The following is a 17,923-nucleotide window of genomic DNA, read 5'->3' as shown; positions in this document are numbered from 1 at the left end:
GTTAGAGCAAATAGGCTTATTCTGCTCATTGTTCTCATCTTCTTACCCAGTTCAGTCTTTCATTATCTGGTTGACTGGTTAAAAAAAATCTCAAATGGAACCAATGACCACTAAAGCTGCAGCAGTTCAGGATTAAAGCTCTCAGTGCAACTAAGGAACATCAAAATATTACAATTGTCAGCGCATTTCTAGAGAGCAATTATATATAAATGTAACCCAGAGCCACAGCATGAGATGCACAGAGCAGTGATGCACCAACCTCTTTTATTGCCTTGGTGATCTTCCCTGTACTGGGAACAAACTGAATTGGCTGATAATTCCACAGCTCCATTCTTGAAGTAGCTCATTTGCAGTGCCAGAGGAGTAGTAGGGGTTGTACTAACTAGGTAATATCAAGAATAATATCAAGAATATGTCCCCCAACATTCCAGCAACATGAGCAAAGGTGAGGAAGTGATGCAAGATATAATTTGCTACATTTGAGCAGCATTTGTGAGTGGAAACGAATGGTCGACATTTCAGGCCCGCATCCTGCCTCAGGACTCAATGTGGAGAGGGGATGTAGTCAGTATTAAGAGATGAGAGGGAGTGATGAGACAGAAACTCCAAGAGATTGGTGGAACAGGGAGTGGCGAGCGATGACTGGCATATGGAGCTAGGGGGTGTAGTTCGAAGGCAGAGGTAAATGGATGATGGATGGAGGCAGACAGAAGAGAACAAAAACAGAGAAAAAGAGGGGGGGGGGGGGGGGGGGGGGAAAGAGAAGCACATAGTGCCAGATATGGGGAGGGTGAAGATTGAGACAGCTGATGGAATGGAATTAGAAACAATACAAAGAACTGGAATCCAAATGACTGCCTTTTAACAGCACCACCAATTAATTACACATAGGTAGATTATCCATCAAGTTGCTTGGCTTCTCAGAAGATAAAAGAGTCATTAGGAGAATGAAGGGAGTGGGGCAATAATGCTTCAGTACATTCAAGAGAACAGTTATTAATTACATATTCAATTCTCTTTAGACAGTTAATGCTCAATCTATTTCCAACACTTTCACACAGTACGCTCCAGGTCATAATAAATTTCACTGCAAAAAGAATTTCTCATTAGCCCCACTTTTTTTTTTTTGTCTGAATTTCCCATGTTATCATTGTGGAGGAACATCACAAGGCAAATGTCCCCACAGCGTTTCCAAATTATCGAGCTGTGGGGAGGGAAATATTTACAGTTGTTATCCAAAATATAAATTAGTTAATTGGTGTGGTTTAGGCACTCAAGCTGGAGGTGTTTTCAAGGAGTATTATTTAAAAGGGCTGACAATTTTCATGAATAAGGGCTTGAGATTTTAGACTAGGCATTGGTAGAATGCTCTATTCAGACTCCATCTCAGTTCCTGCATCCAATTCCAGTCACAGAGCTCTTAATGCCTTTGAGATAATCAGAGAACTGTAAGACAGCCCGGAGTGATTTCAGAGAAACAGTTGCAAAGAAAATTGCAATAAAGTTTCCATAATTATACGCAATGGCCATTTAAAGGAAGATCTAGATAGTGCTTTGAATTAAAACAAGGTTACACAATTTCAAATCAGCCGCAAGTCATTTTGGAGTGATATCGGGAAGATCTTCCTCACGGACTAATGACAAAATGAAATATAATTTATAATCATAATCATAATTGTAATTTATCAGCCAAGTATGTTTTGCAACATACGAGGAATCCAGTCATAGCAAAAAAGCAGGACACACAAACTGTATCAAGATTGGACATAAACTTCCACCACTGCGGCTCCTCCCCATTCCCCACTGTGATGGAAGGCAATAAAGTTTTATCTTCTTTCCTCCTTTTCTCCCGCGGTCGGGGGAGTTGAACCATCCGCTGTCTGGGAGATTGAAGCTCCCGCCGCTGGCGACCGAAGCTCCTGTGTCGGGGCGATCGAAGCTCCCGTGATCGAGGAGGTCGAAGCTCCCGCGGCTTGGAACTCCCGGAGTCATTCTCTATCAGGGATCGCGAGCTCCACGTTGTTAAAGTCCGCAGTCTCCCGCGGTTGGAGCTCAGAGGTCGATCCCTGACAAAGGGACCGCCAGCTCATGGTGTTAAAGTCCGTAGGTTCCCGCATGTTGGAGCTCTGAGGTCCTAGCAAGGAGCCGCCAGCTCCACGATGTTAGGCCATAGTGCGGACGGAGATACAACACGGAAAAGTCGTATCTCCATTGAGGAAAGGGATTAAAAAAGTCCCCCCCACCCTCCACATAATTCAAAACTAACGATGAATTAAAACAAACATTTTACAATAAACTAAAAACATAAAGAAGGAAAAAGACGAGACAGACTGTTGGCGAGGCAGCCATCGTTGGCGCCCCCTGGTAATTCCAGTTAACATCTATGGAATAGTTTTAAAAAACAAGGTAATATAGGGATGGGATTCATCCACAGTAGTTGAGTGGATAAATTCTCTGCCGAGTGTTGCAGTTACATAATTCATATCAAGACCATCTCCAAAATATAATAGCTCACATCTTGCTAAAATTAGGTTATCATAGTCATACAACATGGTAATAGGGCCTTGAGCCTAACTCATCCATGCCAAAAAAGATGCCCCATCTACACAAGACCCATTAATCCACAATTAGCCCATATCTCTCTACACCTTTCCTATCCATTTACTTGTCCAATTGTCTTTTAAATGCTGCTATTGTACCTGGCAGCTTGTTCCATATACCCATCACTTTCTGTGTGAAAATTTTGCCCTCAGTTTCCTATTAAATATTTCCCTTTCCACCTTAAATCTATGCCCTCTGATTTTTGATTCCCCTACCCTTTGTTCATTCACCCTATTAATCCCCTCATGATTTTATACACCTTTATAAATCACCCCTCAGCTTCAAAGGAATAATGGCTTAGCCTACCCAACGTCTCCCTAAATCTCCGGCTCTCAAGTCCTGGCAACATCCATACAAGTCTTCTCTGCACCCTTTCCAGATTAATAGCATCTTTCCTATAGCATGGTGACTATGAACATAATACTCCAAGTACTGCCTTGCCAATGTCTTGTACAACTGTAGCATAATGTCTCATCTTCTATACTCTGAAGTCCACTACCCTCTGCTTCCTATCATGAAGCCAATCTATCCAGTCGACTATCTCTCTCTGGATCCCTTGTGATCTATCCTCTCAGAGCTGCCTACCATTCGGAATCTTATCAAAGGCCTTGCTGAAATCCATGTAGTCCACAGCCAAGACCCTAGCCTCATCACCCTTCTTGGTTACCTTCAAAAAACGGAATCATATTTGTGTGACATGATTTCCCACGCAAAGCCCTGCTGACTATCCCTAATCAACCCTTGTCTGTCCTAATGCATGTATATCTTATCCTTCTGAATCCCTTCCAGTAACTTTACAAATAATTTTAAAAGGTCCGTAATTGACTTAATGTTAAGTTATTGAATTGAGTCGACACTCCTGGTACTTCACTCCCCAATCCTAAATGTAAAGGAACTGACCGGAGTGTTTTATTCCCACAAAGTCAACACTGGTGATATAGTTCTTAGAACATAAGAAAAGGAAAAGGCACTTTGGCCCACAATGTCTGTGCTGAACATGACGACAAATTATACTAATCCCATCTGCCTGCACGTGATCCATATCCCTCCATTAACTGCATATTCATGTGCCTATCTAAACGCTCATAATCACATTTGATTCCATCACCAGGTATGTACAACTGTGTAATAAAAAAAACTTGACCAACACATCTCCTTTAAACGTTTCCTGTTCTCACCCCAATACTATGCCTACTAGTCTCCTTGTAAATGGAAATAAGGAAGAAGTTTAAATTAGAAATTATTTTAATTGGATTTTTTCTCTGTTATAGTTACTGCTCTATAATTCTCTACTCTGTTATAGTTACACGAGTAGGTGTGGAAATGTAGTTGCATATTGGTTATCACTTCAGAAACATGATAACTTCAATCTACAGGCTTTTTTGTCTCACTCGGAACTATGGCCGGGCCTTTCTATCAGCGTGACCACCATCTAATTTCCCAGTCTGGCTCCATGCTCTTACATTCTTACATTCCATTCCCCCAAGAAATATTGCAGGATTCCAGTATCAACCACTCCGATCTCCCATCGACCTGATCTTGAGCCCAACTCAGGAAACAAGAACCAGGCAGCACATTTCTCTTTGCCTGTTGCAACCTAAGCCTTGAGGGTGGTACAGCTGGTAACTGGTAGTCCTGCTGTCTCACAGCAGCAAAGTCCTGGGTTCGATCTTGACCTCAGATGCTGTCATTGAGGAGTTTGCACATTTTCCCTGTGATCTGTGGGTTTCATGCTGGTTCTCCGGTTTCCCAAAGAGATGCAGGTTTGTAGGTTAATTGCCCTGAAAGTGTAGGGAGTAGATGTCAAAGTGAGATAACATAAAACAGATGTGAACAGGTGATCAATGGTTGGCTTGGACTCAGTAGACTGAATGGCCTGTTTCCATGCTGTCTGTTTCAATCAAAAAATATCTGGCCCACTCCAGCATGATCAATTGGTGCACTCAAATCTCTAGAACTTATGCAAAAAACAATCTACTTTATACACTCTAACAACATCATACATCTATTTTCAGTTTCATGCTAATAATTAATCTTAAGTTTAAGCCACTTACTGTTTTCCATAAATAAGTCACGCCGATGTAATGGAAAGTCTTCATCTTCAATTTCCAAGTTTATTTTCATCATGTTGGTGCAGTATACTTTCTTAAGATGCTGAATGCTGACCGCCTTTCCTAATTTTACAATATCTGTGCAATTTTTCTACAATTGGAATTAAAAAGTAGATTAGTTAGGAAGGAAAATGGTGCCCCTAAGAATTAACACAAGATCTATGTTCCCCAGAGGTCCTCAAGACTCAACTCCTCAAACTTTCTCCTTCCCATTGAAATGATGGTCTAGAGGTCCCCAAAGTCCATGCAGATGGATCACAGACTAGAAATGCAATGGCTCTGTAAAAACAAAGCTAGAAGCTCCCACCTGCACCTTATCAAGGGGTGCTCTTCGAAAAAAATGTACTCACTGACTACAATCACTGTCATCATTCCCACGCGATGGAAATATAGACCACAGTAATAATAAAACCGGCTCTTGGGAACGGACTGCAACTATCCGAGGCACAATTGCTCAATGGTGGAAGAGCTGAAGACCATGAACAGTACTCTGATCACCATTAGCAATAAACTTCAGTGATGACCTGTCATTTATTTAGTTCACACACTAAAGTTGGGGAGTTCACATACTCTCAGCCAGGACCATGCACTAGGTGGGGAAAGCAAGGCCACAGAATCTCCTTTGGATCACTCTCATACACGCTTGTGTGTGTTAGAGTGATCCAAGTAATTCTAAGTTAGATTTAATCAGTAGGCACACTTCATGTGCCTCAGTCAAAAAACAGATGCATGCAAATATTCCTACTTCCAACTATTTAGTTGCAGTAGGCATATCACATGGACACCTTGTAACCCATTGCACCTTCTCTTGATGTGTGCGACTAGGTGTAGTGTGGAAGTCACTGAAGATAAAACATACTAACTGTACCCGGTGTCTCAAAGCAGAAGGGAGCACATACCAACAAAGATGTTCATCTTAGCTAGTCCCATTCGCCTACATATGACCCATATCTCTCTAAACCTTCCTTAGCCTTGTATCTGGCCAAACGTCTTTTAAATGTTATCATTATACCTGCCTCAACCAGTTCCTCTGGCAACTCATTGTATATGCCCACCACCATTTATGTGAGATATTAGTTCCTCAAGTTCCTATTAAATCTTCCTCCTCTCAACTTAAACCTGGGCCCTTTAGTTCTTGATTCCCCAACCCTGGGGAAAAGACTGAATGCTTTCAGCTTATCTATGCCCCTTGTGGTTTTATACACTACTATAAAAATCACCCCTCAGTCTCCTATGCTCCAAGGAATAAATTTCTAGCCTGCCCAACCTCTCCCCACAGCTCAGTCCATCGAGTCCTGGCAATATCATCGTAACATTTTCGGAACACTTTGTGATAGTTTAATGGCAAGGTGACCCGAACATAAGCACAATGCTTTAATTCAAGCCTCGCCAATGTATTGTTCAACTCTAATATGACATCCCATCTTCTATACTCAATGCCCTAAATGATGACGGTCAGTGTACCAAGCTTTCGTATTTAAATGTTGACTTTTATATTGTGCAGCAAAACATTTTTGTTTATTTATATATGTGGGTAATAAAGGATCTAAGAAAATTTATGTTGAAGAATAATTTTGAAAATATAAAGTAACTTTACAAAATTATTCCAAATCCTTGAGGAAATAATGGTCCCTGCTGATAGAAGGATATTCAGTTTTAGTGAACGGATGAAAGAAGATGACTAACGTTCTTTTTGTTATCACAACAAATTCTGGCCCAGTAATTTTAGAAGATTGCATCCATTATATAGAATAATGATTCCCGTATGCCTAAAGTTATTAATTTGAGAAACACAGTACATTGCAGTAGTCAAAAAGCTTTACTGTGTGGTTGTAATCACAGGTAAAAGTGTAAGGACAGATTCTAGGTTATCTCAGTGTGTAATTCGTTCTGCTTTGGTCACCATATCTTCAAGGGTATTCCAGCCTGACTGAGCAGGATGGTGGCTGGTCCAAATGTTTTGTGGCCGTGTTTATAAAGTAAGGTGCCAATCAGCTCTTAAGCAGTGACTATGTTCTTATTGTCTTGAGTCAGCCTTGGAATAGGCCAATTTTACTCATTGTATGCGGAGTTTTTTTTTTAATTAATTAATTAATTTTTTAATTTAGGTGCAGGAGTAGGCCATTCGGCCCTTCGAGCTAGCACAGCCATTCAATGTGATCATGGCTGATCATCCCCAATCAGTACCCCGTTCCAGCCTTCTCCCCATATCCCCTGACTCCGCTATCTTTAAGAGCTCTATCTAGCTCTCTCTTGAAAGTATCCAGAGAACCGGCCTCCACCGCCCTCTGAGGCAGATGGAGACTCACAACTCTCTGTGAGAAAAAGTGTTTCCTCGTCTCCGTTCTAAATGGCTTACCCCTTATTCTTGAACTGTGACCCCTGGTTCTGGACTCCCCCAACACTCCCTCAATAGCAAAAATGTCCTTCCTCAAATTAGGGGACCAAAACTGCACACAATACCCCTGATGTAGTCTCACTAGGGCCCTGTACAACTGCAGAAGGGCCTCTTTGCTCCTATACTCGACTCCTCTTGTTATAAAGGCCAACATGCCATTTGCTTTCTTCACTGCCTGCTGTACCTGCATGCTTACTTTCACAGTGATGAACAAGGACCCCCAGATCCCGTTGTACTTCACCTTTTCCCAACTTGACGCCATTTAGATAGTAATCTGCCTTCCTGTTTTTTTAGAACAAAGTGGATAACCTCACATTAATCCACATTAAACTTCATCTGCCATGCATCTGCCCACTCCCCCAACATGTCCAAGTCACCCTGCATTCTCATAGCATCCTCACAGTTCACACTGCCACCCAGCTTTGTGTCATCTGCAAATTTGCTAATGTTTCTTTGAATCCCTTCATCCAAATCATTGATGTATATTGTATATTCCTGTGAATTGTACTGAAGTGATCAATAGGAAAAAGGTACAAAACTGGCAGTCTCTGCATAACGAAAAAATGTAGCCTTCGTTGTAAATAAATGTTATTGGTGAATGCTGATGTGGAGTGTGTAGAAAGCAGAGCAAAAATGATGATCATAACTTAGCCTTAAAATTGGAAGCAAAGATCACATTTACAATTTAAGTATTACAATAATAAAAAATAACTACTTTTCAATGTATTAATAAGGCAATAATTTTACTTACAATCTCAGCAATAATTAAGTACAGTAACTGATGTGATAAGGAGTAATCGGGGCAATTTACTGTGGTCATCATTTTTCTACAGTTGGCTGTATCCAGGCAAGGCACTCTATAATCCTTCCTTGATTTTAAAGAATGAACAAATAGTTACATAATTTTTATTTAGTAGACTATGACATTACCAACTCATTTGAAATTAAATTGAAAACTATTCTCTAGGTGTCTTCCCAAGTATCTCAATCTCTTTGGCTCACTTCTCAAACATCTCCTTTAGCTCTGTCCATGTATTTGTCCAATTGGATTCCTGTACAATATTTTGGGATGTTTTCCCCACGTAAAAAGCAAAACAACAGTTGATGTTCCCATCATATAGAATAATTATAATTGATTTATATCATCTGTGCCTGAGAAGTACCTCATGGATTACAGAAATGAGTGAGATGAATGAATTATTTTACGGCATTTCCTCAGGCAAAGTACCACAATGTATACACAATCCATTCTGTGACAAAGACATCAACAAATTTAATTCACAATTGGTTAAAGTTTCAAACTAACAATTGGTTGGCTTAGGGGTACATCTCTTGGGGAGGAGGTCTGGTCTAATTCATAATCCACGCGCAAAAGCTTTCCCTCAAAATTATGGACAAGAGGTCAAAATTCTTTATTCCTTTCAAAATTTTGCTGGACACCTTGTGTAAGTGTTTGTTGGGACGAATTAAAAATATTCTCATTTTTACTGATATTCCCATTCTGGAGAAGGTGATGAGAACAATCAGTAGTCATGGTGCATATCAATGCCAAAGAAATAGTTTTTTTAAAAAGATGAGAATCTACAAGTTAAATATAGGGCGATGTGGTAATGTAAATAGGTCCATATAAATGTAGTAATCTCAGAAATTCTACCAGAGTCACATGCTAGTCAGAGGACAAATAACAGGATGTTTCAGATGCATATGCGGCAAAGTGAATGGTGTCATGAGATGGATCCAGATTCCTTGAATGGTGGATCTAGTCTGGAGGAGGTGGGACTCCATTCAAGCTGGATGGGGATTGGGATCAACATCCTAGGATGAGAGTTTGTTAATGCTGTTGCAAAGAGGTTGAATCAAACTGGCAAGTGGTTGAAGAAGATAGAGGAAGAGGATGGAAGTTGCAGGGAGATAGAGGAGGAGAAAACTAGGATAGAAATAGAAGATACAAATTAGAAATGTGGAAGGCAGAGGAGTCAAGGAGTGGAAAGTAATGCTATGGGGGTTAAGAATGCAAGAAAGATAAGCCTGAAGGCTTGGTGTCTTAACATGTGGATAAATTACTGATGCATGGGTATAATATCATTGTCAAAGTCAAAGTCAATTTTATTCGTCACATGCACATCACATGTAGTGAAATGAATTTGCCAGCAGTGATACACTTAAAAAGAACACACAATACACAATAGAAATTTAACCAGTGATGGAAATGGGGGGGGGGGGGGTACGCAGTGGTATGGCAGTCGCCTAGTTTTCAATTTCCAGCTCGGGTTTAATGAGTACTGCAGACAGATTCGAGCCGTTTCTCACTTTACTCAAAGACGAAAACGATTTGTTAACTGCCACTGTTAGCACTTGTTAACAGCCAGTAGTTAACAGTAGTTATACAATGTGTCATCAATACATCGATCCACATTCCTCAGTAAATGTAATTGTGTTTTAACAACGCGTTCCTTTGAATAAAATTCAAGGGAGAATTTCTTAAACTCACTGTCAGGGCTACCGGACCGCGAGCACGGGTTCAGGTAAAGTCACGTTATTTTATTATTCCACGTTATTTTATTTGCCTCCCTGCCTCCGAGCCTCTCTTCCTCCGTGCCTCTCCCCCGCTCTCCGCTCTCTGCCCCGCTCTGCCCATTCTCTCCTCTGCTCTGCCTGCTCTCGAAAACTCGATGATGTATTTTGGGAGGTATTTTGCCGAAAGGAGATGCATAAAATGTGCACATTTAAAAAATCAGGGTTCAGATATACAAACCTTCAAAAGCAAATGATATGCTACATTTTCAAATAGGAAATAATGCTTAAGAAGCGAATAGAAAACTTGTATAAATCATTGGTTGTGCCATAGTTAGAATATTGTGTTCAATTTTTCTGGAACGATATTTCCTTCAGCTAACAAAAATAATGAATAATTAGTCTGAGTTAGTCAATTAGTTAATGGTGCAGTAACACTTGGCTAGCAGTCACCATTGAATGGTATTCGATATACTAGTTAAAAGGGAAAAGGGTGTCAGAAAACAAGGCTCTAAATTTAAGTAAACTTTGGGAAAGTGAGGCAGAAGAGTAGACTATGCAGAGCATTGACAAACTTTGTGAAATATTCCAAGATCTTCGTGGCAATCGACCTGTACATTTTGAATTGAATTGAAATTATTTGTCATTCAAAAATGAATGAAAATAAATGAATGTTATCCCTAACAACTAAGTTCAGGTAGACAGTAACAAGGATAAGGGAGAGCCAGTGGATGTAGTGTACCTGGACTTTCAGAAAGCCTTTGATAAGGTCCCACACAGGAGATTAGTGGGCAAAATTAGAGCACATGGTATTGGGAGTAGGGTATTGAGATGGATAGAAAATTGGTTGGCAGACAGGAAACAAAGAGTAGGAATTAACGGTTCCCTTTCAGAATGGCAGGTAGTGACTCGTGGGGTGCCTCAAGGTTCGATGCTGGGACCGCAGCTATTCACAATATATATTAATGATTTAGATGAAGGAATTAAAAGTAACATTAACAAATTTGCAGTTGACACAAAGCTGGATGGCAGTGTGAACTGTGAAGATGCTATGAGGATGCAGGGTGACTTGGATAGGTTGGGTGAGTGGGAAGATGCATGGCAGATGCAGTATAATGTGGATAAATGTGAGGTTATCCACTTTAGTGGCAAGAACAAGAGGCAGATTATCATCTGAATGGCAGGTAGACCAATGCTGGAGTAACTCAGCGGGTCAGGCAGCATCTCTGGAGCAAAGGAATGGGTGACGTTTCGGGTCGAGACCCTTCTTCTGTATGGTGTCAGATTAGGAAAAGGAGAAGTGCAACGAGACCTGGATGTACTTGTACATCAGTTACTGAAAGTAAGCATGCAAGAAACAACAGGCAGTGAAGAAAACTAATGGCATGTTGGCCTTCATGATAGGATTTGAGTATAGGAGCAAAGAGGTCCTTCTGCAGTTGTACAGTGCCCTGGTGAGACCACACCTGGAGTATTGTGTGCAGTTTTGGTCGCCTAATTTGAGGAAGGACATTCGTGCTATTGAGGGAGTGCAACGTAGGTTCACGAGGTTAATTCCCGGGATGGCAGAAATGTCATATGATGAAAGAATGGAACGGCTGGGCTTGTATCCACTGAAATTTAGGATGAGAGGGAATCTTATAGAAACATAAAATTATTAAGGGATTGGACACACTAGATGCAGGAAACATGTTCCCGATGTTGGAGGAGTCCAGAACCAAAGGCCACAGTTTAAGAATATGGGGTGGGCCATTTAAAACTGAGATGAGGAAAAACCTTTTCACCCGGAGTGTTGTGAATTTGTGGAATTATCTGCCTCAGAAGGCAGTGGAGGCTAGTAAATATTTAAGTACCCAATGTTCACATATGTCCAATCGTAATGGATTCATTTACATATGCCTTTGCAGGAGCACCAGCACCTGGTGAACGTTCCATCGTGTGATGTCACAATGTCCAATGCTCAAAGACATTCTTGCCATAGAGGGAGTACAGAGAATGTTCACCAGACTGATTCCTGGGATGTCAGGACTTTCTTTCATATGAAGAAAGACTGGATAGACTCGGCTTGTACTCGCTAGATTTTAGAAGATTGAGGGGGGATCTTATAGAAACTTACAACATTCTTAACGGGTTGGACAGGCTAGTATCTTTTAAAAACTAAATGTTAATACATCGGAAGAATTATTGTTTGTATAGTTTGTTGCAGCTGATAGAGGCAGCAGCTGGGAAAACCACTGCCTCACAGCACCAGAGACCCAGGTTCAATCCCGACCTCAGGTGCTGCCTGTGTGGATTTTGCATGTTCGTGCTGTGATCATGTGGGTTTCCACCGGTTGCTCCGGTTTCCCCCCACATCCCAAAGATGCTCAGGTTTGTAGCTTTATTGGCCCCTGTATATTGACCCTCATGGGTAGGGAGTGGATGCAAAAGGGGATGGCATAGAATTAGTGTGAAAGGTGATCAATGGTCAGCATAAACTCATAAGTTAGTACTTACTTACTATAAGACCAAAGGGCCTGTTTCTATGCTGCATCTTTCAAATAATCAAAATCAACAATCAAGCTGTCATAAGCAAACTTTAAGAAAAACACTTGTTTTACCCCCAGTAGAGACATTATATCAGTTGTATACAAAAACAATTCATAACATCAAAAGCAAGACATACCAGGTACCCAGTAATTGAGACATACATCTGTCACTGGAATTTTCCCCGAAACAGTCTGTATTCCTTCGCTCAGGATAGACCAATTTACTATCCGTCTGCATCCATCCAGCTTTGAAAGTCCAGAAATTATCAGCTAGTAATGGCTGAAATTCTGGACAAAAACACTGTGTCAATATTAATGCAGCATTCTAAACAAAGTGAAAAACAAAATGCATTATTTTGGGATAAAATCGCTGATAATTTTATACAATGATATAATTCTTAGCCGCATGAAAGGAATAGATGTGTAGGTGACGAGAGAGGGGGCAGCACGGTGGCACAGCAGTAGAGTGGCTGCCTTACAGTGCTAGAGACCCGGGTTCAATCCTGACTACACGTGTAGGAGAGAACTGGAGATGCTGGTTTAAATCGAAGGAAGACACAAAATGCTGGAGTAACTCAGCGGGACAGGCAGCATCTCTGAGGAGAAGGAATGGATGTGTTTCAGGTCGAGACCCTTCTTCAGTCTGAAGAAGGGTTTCTCCCCGAAACGTCACCTATTCCTCTCCAGAGATGCTTCCTGTCCCGCTGAGTTACTCCAGCATTTTCTGACTACAGGTATATTCTCCCTGTGATCACATGGGTTTTCTTCGGGTGCTCTTCCCACACTCCAAAGATGTACAGGTTTGTAGGTTAATTGTAGGCTCCTGTAAATTAGAAATTGTCCCTAATGTGTAGGATACTGCTAATGTAGACGAGCGAACTCGGTGGGCCGAAGGGCTTTTTTCCCCCATGATGTACAGTATCTCGAAAGTTCTTCCAGCACTTTGTGTTTTACTCAGTTAGATGGTCAGTTTCCTCATCTCCAATATATTTTAATAAATAGAGGCTAATTTTTAAAATACATTTTATTGCTGTATCATGGATCAGATCTTATTGGCCTGGTCACCTCCTCCCCTAACCCACCAAAGTGAACCTTGCATAGATGAATGCAGAGGGTCTATCACAGTGGCAATCTGCATTCCTTCTGATGACAATTCGCTTTTAAACCCTGCCCTCAAAATAAACTCAAGAGCCAGCAATCATGGGTTGTCTTTGCCAGCTGTAAAACATACAACCAATCTTAAATAATTTGTAAATATCTGATATTGAAATGCCTGATATTGAAACAATTAAAACAGATAATTTTAAGTCTGAGATCATTAAAAAATTATGTAAACCAACATATACAAGTAATTATAACATTAAATGAGTGCAGAAAGTAGTTTAAACAGCTACTTTTCTCTTTGTTTCTTAAATCCTTGCCCTTTGTATTCAATAGTGTTTCCAATTGTACTCCAGGCTTAACATGGTACAGAACTGAGAAGCGCTTATCCACATGATGCCATGGAATACCAGCAAAATTGAGATTTACAAATCCTGTCCATTAGGAGGACAGCTGTGGAGCAAATAGATGGATATGACCTTTCAAATCTGTCCAAGTTTGTCAAATTTTAACAATTCACAGAGCACAGAACCTCCCACCATGTTCAGAAAGATCCAGCACATCTTTCAAAATGAAACTAATTTCCTTTATTCAAATTAAGCTTTTCGTGAATAACTTCACAGTAGAATAGAATCCAGTCTCAATAATGATCCCGTGACAATGCTTACATCTGCAATGAATGGTGGAGAACAAGTGGTATATTTAGAGACATAAGGAACTGCAGATGCTGAAATCATGAGTAGAACACAAAATGTTGGGGTATATTTATTTGGGTGTAAAAATCAAACAACATTTTGCTGGCCTTCGGTGATGGGAAGTTAAGGAGGCACCAGAGAAAACAACTTGTTCACAAAGACATGCAGTAGAAAATTTGTCTTTGGAACAGACTCGGGTAGCTTTGAACAAAAATTAATGCCGTCTGTATATAATCTGCATTTCAGTGGGAAATGCCACAAAACACCATGTTATTCTGACCTTGATTATCAGGTGTTCAAAAATGACAGAGTGCCCAACCATTATCAGCAGGTAACCATTTGTTCAGAGACAATGTTCACTCCCAGTCTCTGTTCACCACCAATCATTCTCACTGCATCATGTAAGATAAACCTTAATCATCAAGCAGCTGCCAAAACTGCTTCATTTTAAAGCAGTGCATTCTGCCAGTAATATTTGAAAGGGAAAATTCTGGTCACCCTTTGTAGTAATTAATAGTAAGATTAAACGAGAACTTACCAGTTTGAAGTTTGATCTTTATTTTATGAGGAGTAACGTTGAGGGAATACGTGAAGAACCCCGCTAGGACGCATGCGTGTCATTCTTCAAAGCAGCGGTGTGAAATCACAGATAACTGTAATGACTAAACATAGTAAGATTAGAGAAGAGATACCAGTTGAGTATATGATCAAGGGTGGGAGCGGAGGGCACGTATTACCTCAACGTTACTCCTCATAAAATAAAGATCAAACTTCAAACTGGTAAGTTCTCGTTTAATCTTACTATTTTACTTCGGAGTCACGTGAGTGACTACGTGAAGATTTTAAAGCTCTGTGATTTCATGCCATGGAAACGAGTTCATGCATCACATCTGCCTTGATTATGGGGAGAATAGTGTTAACATCATTAGATATCAATATGATATTGAAACAACGAAAATTTTATTAACACCAAATCATAGCCCCTATTTATGGGGTAAAATCATATTACAGAACTTAAAAGTGTTTCTGCAAATGTTCCAGGTTCAATGACTGGTTTATTATAAAATCGTTGGAACGTTCTTTCCGTCGACCATCCTGCAGTCTTGAGGATTTGGTCCATTGGAACATCCAACTGTATTGCTGCTGATGTAGCTGCAGCCCTGGTGGAGTGAGATTTAAAAATGTTAGTATCTACTCCCGCCTTTATTAGGACCTGTTTTAGCCATCTTGAGATGGTCTGGACTGTCACTTTTTTTGTGTGGCTGTTCGTGGCTGATTAACAGTGCCATTTCTTTGCCTCTGATGATTCTTGTATGTTCCATATATAATAGTAAGTGAGTTACTATACAGAGACGATCATCCGTCGGGTAGGCCTGGAACTCTATATTTTGCCCTGCTGATCCCTGTCTGTACTGTTTAATTAATTCATGGATATGAAAAGTCAAATTCCCAGATGAAATAGTCAAGTTGTCCAGCCTTAGTTTTTGTAGTGACTGGACCCTTTGTGCCGTGACCAAAGCCATCAGCATGACCGTTTTCATCGTTAGTGTCTGTAGGGACAGAGCTGTAGGTGGAGACCAGTTTCTCAACATGGTCAATATAATGCTCACATCCCAAATTTGGGTGTACCTGGTTCTTGGGGGATTAGTATTGAAAATGCCCCTCATGAGTTTGGTTACCAGGGGGTGTGTCCCTAAAGAATGCCGCTCTGTTCCTTGCCACAGGTAGTTTGACAGAGCACTTCTGGCGCAGTTGATGGCACTATAGCTGAGGCCCTCATCATAGTGGAGGCTTGCCAGAAATTCCAGAACAGACGGAATGTTGTTTGATCTGTGGTTGAGGTTATTGTCATGACAGTACTTCCCCCATTTCTTGATGTGCACCAAGTACTGTTTTTTGGTGGACTGTCTGTGGGCCGATGCAATCATATCCATTGTTCGGTCCGTCAATCCCAGGTGTTGTAGTGGCGCTTTCAAATTCTACAAATTAATAGGTTTGTATGATTATGACGGGTGACTTTCCTGTGTTACTGGATGGACCAGTAAACTTGGTCTATGATGGATGGTGATGCATGGTTATAATACCATGTCTAGTATCACCGGGAACCATGGTTGAGTAGGCCAATCGGGTACTATCAAAATACCAGGCGCAGAGTCTTGTTGTATTTTCCTTAATACCCGACTGATGAGGCAGAAAGGAGGGAATGCATAAATAAACAATTTCCCCCAATGCAGCGAAAATGCATCTGTTGCTGCTGCCCCAGGGTCTGGTTCCCATGAAACATAATTTGATAACTGGTGATTGAGCCTGGATGCGAAAAGATCGATATCTGGTGTTCCATACCGTGCTGTAATTTCAGCAAATACATTTTTATCCAACATTCAGTGTTTTCATTGAATTTGCGTGACCTGGTGTCTGCCACTAAATTTAGTTTACCTGGTAAGTAGGTAGCTGATATCAAATATTTCTCTGGATACACCATTGCCAAATTGTGTGGGCCAGATTGTCACATGATGTCGATTTATTTCCACCCATATGGTTGATATATGCTACCACGGTGGTGTTGTCAATTTGTAGTCTAACATGCTGGTGATTTAACCCAGAACAATATGACTTAAGGCCATGGAATGCACTTAACATTTCCAGGTAGTTTATGCCCAGTGTTTTTAATAATGATGCCTCCTGTGCATTCCATCTCCCTCCACAGCTGAAGATGGAATTGGTAGCTCCCCAACCATCTGTGCACTGGCATCAGTTTGTAGTACCATAGACGGGTTGCTGATAATTAGTGGATTGGAACAATACTTGATGTTGTGTTCCCACCATTTTAGTTCCATTATGGCCTCTGTTGGTAGCTTCATTGGTCTGTCAAAATGGCCACCATTAATTTTGAGTGCTCTTATTTTTGCTCTCTGTAAATTTCGATAGTGTAAAGGTTCAAATTGTGTGGCTGGAAATGCAGCCACTATTTTCCCAATTATTCTAGCTACCAGTCTAATGGATGGTTTGGTGATGTCAATGATTTCGCTGCAAGCCTCTTTTAAGGCTGTAACCTTTTCTTTCGGCAAAGTCACTGACATGAGAACTGAGTTAATGGTGAACCCCAGATAATCTATTTTTGTTGAAGGCATTAATTTAGACTTAACTGGATGGATGATAAATCCCAGTTCTTCAAACAATTGTTTTGTGGCTGTTACTGCTTGTTTAGTCAATTCCAAAGTTTTGCCAACAATAAATATGTCATCTAGATATGCCATTACCATGTGTTTTTGTTTTCGCAGTAACGCTAGGGCTGGTTTCAAAATTTTTGTGAATAACCTGGGGGCTGATGTCAGCACATTAGGTAGTGCCCTGTATTGCCAGAGCTGACCCATCCAGTTGAATTTTAAATAACATCTGTGGTCACCTCTTATGGGTACTGTATAGTAAGCATCTTTTAAATCGATGCTTGCCATGTAGTAGCCTTCGGAAATCAATTGCTTAGCAGTAACAAAGGTTTCCATCTTGAAATGAATATATTGTACAAAGGTATTTAAAGTAGTCAAATCGATGATGATGCGGCAACCACCATCTTTCTTGTTTTTTATAAAGATATTCGACACGAATTCCTGTGATTCGTGTTGGGTGTGTTCAATTACTCCTTTTTTATATAGCCGCTGTAGTTCAGCATGTGCTTTAGATTTCTCTATGCCTGTGAGCACGAACATTCGGTTCGGTACATGCTGTACTGGAGGGTTATGTTTTTGTATAAATTCTATGGTATAACCCTGGATACTGCTTAGAATGTAAGTGTCGGTAGTTATCTTATTCCATGCATCCAAATAATATCGTAATCTCCCACCAACTTTCATGCTCCCTTTAATTCTTAAGGAACCAGACCCACCTACCTCCATGGTTACCAATGGTAGGTGTGTTATTTCTTCGGCATCCTCCTTGGACGTTGAGGCGCCGTTGTCTGGGTTTGTGTTGAAGGCT

The 17,923-nt window shown here is 40.7% G+C and overlaps 1 protein-coding gene across 2 annotated transcripts in view; it reads right to left on the bottom strand.

The window, feature by feature from the left end:
• The window catches only part of LOC116985867 (UPF0764 protein C16orf89 homolog), a 29,320-nt gene that overhangs the window by 5,296 nt on the left and 6,101 nt on the right, over nt 1-17,923 (bottom strand). For both annotated transcript variants that reach the window (XR_004415362.1, XM_033040956.1), the window contains exons 3-5: nt 12,290-12,440; nt 7,862-7,979; nt 4,656-4,803 (exon numbers count right to left, since the gene is read on the bottom strand). Coding sequence is in view for 1 of the 2 variants with exons in the window: in XM_033040956.1 (XP_032896847.1) it covers nt 4,656-4,803; nt 7,862-7,979; nt 12,290-12,440 (417 nt within the window). In the remaining variant the exon portion in view is untranslated. The remainder of the gene's footprint in view (nt 1-4,655; nt 4,804-7,861; nt 7,980-12,289; nt 12,441-17,923) is intronic.

The sequence above is a fragment of the Amblyraja radiata genome, chromosome 22 (assembly GCF_010909765.2).
Source record: "Amblyraja radiata isolate CabotCenter1 chromosome 22, sAmbRad1.1.pri, whole genome shotgun sequence".
Classification (NCBI taxonomy): domain Eukaryota; kingdom Metazoa; phylum Chordata; class Chondrichthyes; order Rajiformes; family Rajidae; genus Amblyraja; species Amblyraja radiata.
The sequence above is the reverse complement of the archived record's forward strand: the minus strand, read 5'-3'. Positions and strand labels throughout refer to the sequence as shown.